General features: G+C 52.8%; 1 protein-coding gene across 4 annotated transcripts in view; it reads right to left on the minus strand.

Moving 5' to 3' along the window:
• GOLGA4 (golgin A4) overlaps positions 1-6198 on the minus strand; it is a 101579-nt gene extending 95381 nt beyond the window's left edge. For 3 of the 4 annotated variants that reach the window (XM_038772179.1, XM_038772170.1, XM_038772160.1), the window contains exon 1: positions 6025-6196. In XM_038772179.1, the coding sequence (XP_038628107.1) occupies positions 6025-6093 (69 nt within the window). In that variant the 5' untranslated portion in view covers positions 6094-6196. Of the gene's footprint in view, positions 1-6024 lie in introns of all 4 variants that reach the window. The other variant, XM_038772188.1, reaches the window with a different exon arrangement.
• Between the last annotated feature and the right edge of the window lie 782 nt (positions 6199-6980).

Consider the following 6980-nt stretch of genomic DNA (forward strand, 5'->3'; position numbering starts at 1 on the left):
GGATCCCAACGTTAGCCTTGCTTGTCCCTACTCAACCCATCCTGATGGGCTTGAGGAAGCTGGTTTGGAGCTTAGTTAGGGCCAACTGGATCTCTGGGCCCAGGATGTGCCTGGAGGCTCCCAGAAGTCGTGAACTTCCTCCTATGCTTCAGCCGGCTCCAGGCCAAAGGGCAGCTGGGGGCTGGGCAGGAGGGAGGCACAGGAGAACTCAAAGAAAGTGTGCTTTTAGGGGGGGAGGGAGAGCGAGAGAGAGAGAGAGAGAGAGAGAGAGAGAGAGAGAGAGAGAGAGAGAAGAGATGAGAGAAAAGACAAAACAGAAGAGACAGAGTAGAGAGGAGAGAAAAGAGCAAAGAGAGAAAGAGATAGAGAAGAGATAGAGAATGAGAGAAACGAGGAGGGGGGGAAAAGAGAGAGAGAGACAGACAGGCACTACCTGGTGACTCCTCTGCCGCCCGCCTTCTATCACTCCTTCATTCATTCATTCATTCAATCGTATTTATTGAGCACTTATGGTGTGCAGAGCACTGTACTAAGCACTTGGGAAGTACAAGTTGGCAGCACATAGAGACAGTGCCTACCCGACAACAGGCTCACAGTCTAGAAGGTGGAGACAGACAACAAACAAAACATGTGGACAGGTGTCAAGTCATCAGAATAAATAGAAATAAAGCCAGATGCACATCATTAACAAAATAAATAGAATAGTAAATATGTACAAGTAAAGTAAATAGAGTAATAAATCTGTACAAACATATATACAGGTGCACCTGCTCCACCCCACCTCACCCACTCAACAACTTGGTCACACACTCAATCTCATCAACTCTAACCACTGCACAATCTCCACCCTCACCATCTCTGAAATCCCTCTCTTCTTCTCACCTGCCTCCTCTCTCACACCCCTCCACCCCATAAATCTGTATTACTCCCCCACAGAGATCTCCACTCCCTCAACCCCATCCAACTCTCAGCGCATCACACCCTACCTAGCCTCCCTACCCACTCTACATACTCTTGATAACCAAACAGATGCTCTCAACTCCACCCTCTCTACCCAATTCAATTCACTTGCTCCCCTATCCCTTCGTCGCTCTCGAACCACTAACCCACAGCCCTGGATCACCTCCACTGTACGCCTCCTTCGGGCTTATGCTCGAGCCACTGAATACTGCTGGTGGAAAGCCAAACACCAGGCCAAACCTTGCCCCCTTTCAGCCCTCTCCTCTGCCCGGCAAAACTATTTCTCTTCCCTTATTGACGCCCACATCCATCACCTTCGTCAGCTGTTCCGGACATTTAACTCCCCCTTCAGGCCCCCTGCTCCTCCCCCTTCCCCATCCCTCACCCCCAAAGATCTGGCCACTTACCTCATTACAAAAATTAATACCATCAGGTCTGCGCTTCCCAAAGTCAGCCCTCCCCCTCTTCCATTTCCCCTCCTCTCGACACCCTCCTCTACTTACCAGGCTTGCATCCTTCCCAGCAGTACCTTCAGATGAGATCTCCTCCCTTCTCTCAAGTGCCACCCCCTCCACAAGTGCTTCAGACCCCATTCCCTCCCACTTTATAAAAACTCTCTCCCCTCCGCCCCTCCTTAACTTCTTTAACTGCTCACTCTCTATTGGCTTCATCCCTTCTGCCTTCAAACATGCCCACGTCTCCCCCATCCAAAAAAACCCCTCCTCCCTTGAACCCACAGCCCTCTCCAGTTATCGCCCCATCTCCCTCCTACCCTTCCTTTCCAAACTCCTGGAGGGAGTCACCTACACTCGCTGCCTCGAATTTTTCTCCTCCAACTCCCTCCTGGACCCCCTCAATCTGGCTTCCATCCCCTCCACTCCACTGAAAGCACCCTCTCAAAGGTCACTGAAGATCTCCTCTGGCCAAATCCAATGGCTCCTACTCTATCCTAATCCTCCTCGACCTCTCAGCTGCCTTTGAAACTGGCAACCATACGGGCAGCGTGGCTCAGTGGAAAGAGCCTGGGCTTGGGACTCAGAGGTCATGGGTTCTAATCCCGACTCCACCACATGGCTGCTGTGTGACCTTGGGCAAGTCACTTCACTTCTCTAGGCCTCAGTTCCCTCATCTGTAAAATGGGGATGAAGACTGTGAGCCCCATGTGGGACAACCTGATTACCTTGTATTTACCTCAGCGCTTAGAACAGTGCTTTGCACATAGAAAGCGATTAATAAATGCCATCATTATTATTATTAACATGCTATCCAACCTTGGCTTCACTGACTCTGTCCTCTCCTGGTTCTCCTCTTAGCTCTGTGGCAGTTCATTCTCAGTCTCCTTTGTGGGCTCCTCCCCCCCTCCCATCCCCTAGCACTTAGTACAGTGCTCTGCACACAGTAAGCGCTCAATAAATAGGATTGAATGAATGAATCCCCTAACTGTACGGGTTCCTCAAGGGTCAGTTCTTGGTCCCCTCCTGTTCTCCATTTGCACTCACTCCCTTGGTGAACTCATTCGCTCCCAAGGCTTCAACTGTCATCACTACACAGATGACACCCAAGTCTCACCATGGGCTTCTCTCTCCCTCCCTCCAGGCTCACATCTCCTCCTGCCTTCAGGACATCTCCACCTGGATGTCCTCCCGCCACCTAAAACTCAACATGTCCAAGACTGAGCTCCCTATCCAATCCCTGACTTTCCTGTCTGTACTTCACTCTGCTGCCCGGATTATCTTCCTACAGAAACATTCTGGGCATGTCATCCCTACTCAAAAATCTCCAGTGGCTGCCTATTCACCTCCATACCAAACAAAAACTTCTCACCATGGGCTTTAAAGCATCCCATCCCCTTGCCCCCTCCTACCTCACCTCACTTCTCTCCTTCTACATGTTTATTCCATTTATTTTATTTTGTTAGTACATTTTGTTTTGTTGTCTGTCTCCCTTTTCTAGACTGTGAGCCCGCTGTCGGGTAGGGACCGTCTCTATGTGTTGCCAATTTGTACTTCCCAAGCGCTTAGTACAGTGCTCTGCACACAGTAAGTGCTCAATAAATACGATTGATTGATTGATTGATTCTACATCCCAGCCCGCACACTCTGCACCTCTGGCACCACTAACCTCCTCACTGGGCCTTGTTCTTACCTATCCCGCCTGGCCCATGTCCCACTTCTGGCCCGGAGTATCCTCCCACCTCAAATCCAGCAAACAAGCACACTTCCCCCCTTCAAAGCCCTTCTGAACGCTCACCTCCTCCAGGAGGCCTTCCCAGACTGAGCCCCCCTTATCCTCTGCCCCTCCCCCCCAACCAAATTGCTCCCTTTGCTCTACCCCACGCCGAGCCCCACAGCACTTGTGTCTATATGCACATATTTATAATTCTATTTATACTAATGATGTGTATATATCTATAACTCTATTAACTTATTTTGATGTTATGGATGCATGTTTACTTGTTTTGATGCCTGCTTCCCCCCTTCTGGACTGTAAACCTGTTCTGGACAGGGATTGTTTCTATTTGTTGCTGAATTATACTTTCCAAGCGCATAGTACAGTGCTCTGCACATAGTAAGTGCTCAATAAATACAACTGAATGAATGCATATTCAATGAATGCATGGAGAAGCAGTGTGGCTCAATGGATAAGAGCTCGGGCTTTGGAGTCAGAGATCATGGGTTCATATCCCAGCTCTGCCAATTGTCAGCTGTGTGACTTTGGGCAAGTCACTTGACTTCTCTGTGCCTCAGTTTCCTCATCTGTAAAATGGGGATGAAGACTGTGAGCCCCCCGTGGGACAACCTGATCACCTTGTAACCTCCCCAGCGTTTAGAACAGTGCTTTGCACATAGTAAGCCCTTAATAAATGCTGTTTTATCATTATTATTATTAATGCATATATATGTATTTTCTATATACATAGAACTGTAATTTTATTTATTTGTACTGATATCTGTCTCTCCCTCCAACTCCCCCACCAGACCGTAAACTCGTCGTGGGCAGGGAATGTGTCTGTTTACTGTTACTAATGATCATCATAATAATAATAATGGCATTTGTTAAATGGTGACAATGCGCAAAGTACTGTTCTAAGCGCTGGCGTGAATACAAGGTGATCAGGTTGTCCCACGTGGGGCTCGCGGTCTTAATCCTCATTATACAGATGAGGTCACTGAAGCACAGAGAAGTTAAGTAACTTGCCCAAAGTCACACAGCAGACAAGTGGAAGAGCCGGGATTAGAACCTACGACCTCTGACTCCCAAGCCCGGGCTCTTACCACGGAGCCGCGCTGCTTCTCTTGATGTATTGTCCTTTCCGGAGAGCTTTGTGCGGTGCACCGCACACAGTAAGCGCTTAACAAATAGGACTGGATGTATGAGATCCCGCCCCCCAAGCACTGACACTTCTAGACTGTGAGCCCACTGTTGGGTAGGGACTGTCTCGATGTGTTGCCAACTTGTACTTCCCAAGCGCTTAGTACAGTGCTCTGCACACAATAAGCGCTCAATAAATACGATTGATTGATTGATTGACAATGGCCCCTCCACCCTCACTGACAGAGGGGGCGGGTCTTAGATGAGGCTCCGCCCCCTCACCGACATGGGGCGGGGCTTAGAGGAAGCTCCGCCCCTCACGGAGGGCAGGGGCGGGGGAAGCAGCGTGGCTCAGTGGAAAGAGCCCGGGCTTTGGAGTCAGAGGTCATGGGTTCGAATCCCAGCTCCACCAACTGTCAGCTGTGTGGCTTTGGGCAAGTCACTTCACTTCTCTGTGCCTCAGTTACCTCATCAGTAAAAGGGGGATTAAGACTGTGAGCCCCACATGGGACAACCCGATCACCTTGTAAGCTCCCCAACGCTTAGAACAGTGCTTTGCACATAGTAAGCGCTTAATAAATGCCATCATTAAATTAATTAAGTCACTTCACTTCTCTGGGCCTCAGTTCCCTCATCTGTAAAATGGGGATTAAAACTGTGAGCCCCACGTGGGACAACCCGATCACCTTGTAAACTCCCCAGCGCTTAGAACAGTGCTTTGCACACAGTAAGCGCTTAATAAATGCCATTATTATTATTATTATTCTCTGTGCCTCAGTGCCCTCATCCGTAAAATGGGGATTAAGACTGTGAGCACCACGTGGGACAACCCGATCACCTTGTAAGCTCCCCAGCGCTTAGAACAGTGATTTGCACATAGTAAGCGCTTAATAAATCAATCAATCGTATTTACCGCGCGCTTGCTGTGTGCAGTAATAATAAATGCCATCATTATGATTATTATTCTTAGAGGAGGCTCCGTTCCCACGCTGGCAGCAGGGGCGGGGTTAGAGGAGGCCCCGCCCCACGCGAATGGGGCGGGGCTTAGAGAAGGCCACGCCCACTCACCGGCAGAGGGGCGGGGCTTGGAGGGGGCCGCTCCCCTGATGGCAACGGGGGCGGGGCTTAGACGAGACCATCGCCCCACTGACAAACGGGGGCGGGGCTTAGAGAAGGCCCCGCCCACTCACTGGCGGAGGGGGCGGGGCTTAGAGGAGGCCGCTCCCCCGCTGACAGCGGGGGCGGGGCTTAGACGAGACAACTGCCCCACTGATATGGGGGCGGGGCTTTAGAGAAGGCCCCGCCCACTCACTGGCAGAGGGGGCGGGGCTTAGAGGAGGCCCCCCCACTCCACAGTGACAGCGGGGGCGGGGCTTAGACGAGCCACTGCCCCACTGACCACGGGGGCGGGGCTTTGGAGAAGGCCCCGCCCACTCACTGCACAGGGGGCGCGGCTTAGAGAAGACCCCACTCCACCGTGACAGCGGGGGCGGGGCCTAGACGAGACCACTGCCCCACTGGCAACAGGGGCGGGGCTCAGAGGAGCCCCCACTCCCCAGTGACAGCGGGGCCGGGCCTCAGAGGTGGCTCCGCCCCCGCACTGACCGATCCCCCTCCGGGCGGCGAGACTGGGTGGGGGCTTCCCTGTCCACCCCTCCGCACTGACAGCAAAGGGGGCTCTGAGGAGGAGGCCCCGGCGTCCCCCGCCCCCTCGGAAACAAGCGGGGGGTGGGGGGGTGCGTGCGGCCCTACCTGGGCCGAGGGCGGGGGCAGGGGCGACTGCTGCTCCTCGCTGATCTTCTGCTTCAGTTTCTTAAACATGGTGCGGGCGGGGGGATCGGAGCGTCGGCACCGGCCGCCAACTGACCGGAGGGGGTCGGAGGGCCGCCAATTTCGTCGCTGTCGCCGCGACTCCTCCTTCCGAGCGCCCCCCGCCCCCTCCCATCCGCCGGCGGCGGCGGCGGCGTCGGCAGGTGAACGGCGGGCCCAGGGCGCATGCGCGGCCGACGTGGAGCCCGACGGCAAGCGGCCGCGGACAAGCCGCGGGACACCCGTCTGCGCACGCGTCGGCCGCCGGACCCGCCCTAGTGACGTCATTGGGATCACGTGATTGGGGCGGGTCCGGCTCGGGGCGTGAGTGGCAAGGAGAGGCTCAATGAGAGCTTCCTATTGGACGGAGGGGGTGGGGGGGGTGGGTTTGACGTTCTGCGCATGCGTCAGGCCCTGCTCTTGGCCCTCCTCCCTGGAGTTTGGTGTGGGTTGACTCCCTCATTCATTCATTCGTTCGTGTTTATTGAGCGTTTACTGTGTACAGGGCACTGTACTAAGCGCTTGGGAAGTACAATTCATTCATTCATTCCTCCAGAAGGCCTTCCCAGACTGAGCCCCTTCCTTCCTCTCTCCCTCGTCCCCCTCTCCATCCCCCCATTTTACCTCCTTCCCTTCCCCACAGAACCTGTATATATGTATATATGTTTGTACATATTTATTACTCTATTTATTTTACCTGTACATATCTATTCTATTTTATTTTGTTAGTATGTTTGGTTTTGTTCTCTGTCTCCCCCTTTTAGACTGTGAGCCCACTGTTGGGTAGGGACTGTCTCTATATGTTGCCAACTTGTACTTCCCAAGCGCTTAGTACAGTGTTCAGCACACAGTAAGCGCTCAATAAATACGATTGATGATGATTGATTCGTTCAATCGTA

Source organism: Tachyglossus aculeatus, chromosome 2 (assembly GCF_015852505.1).
Source record: "Tachyglossus aculeatus isolate mTacAcu1 chromosome 2, mTacAcu1.pri, whole genome shotgun sequence".
NCBI lineage: Eukaryota > Metazoa > Chordata > Mammalia > Monotremata > Tachyglossidae > Tachyglossus > Tachyglossus aculeatus.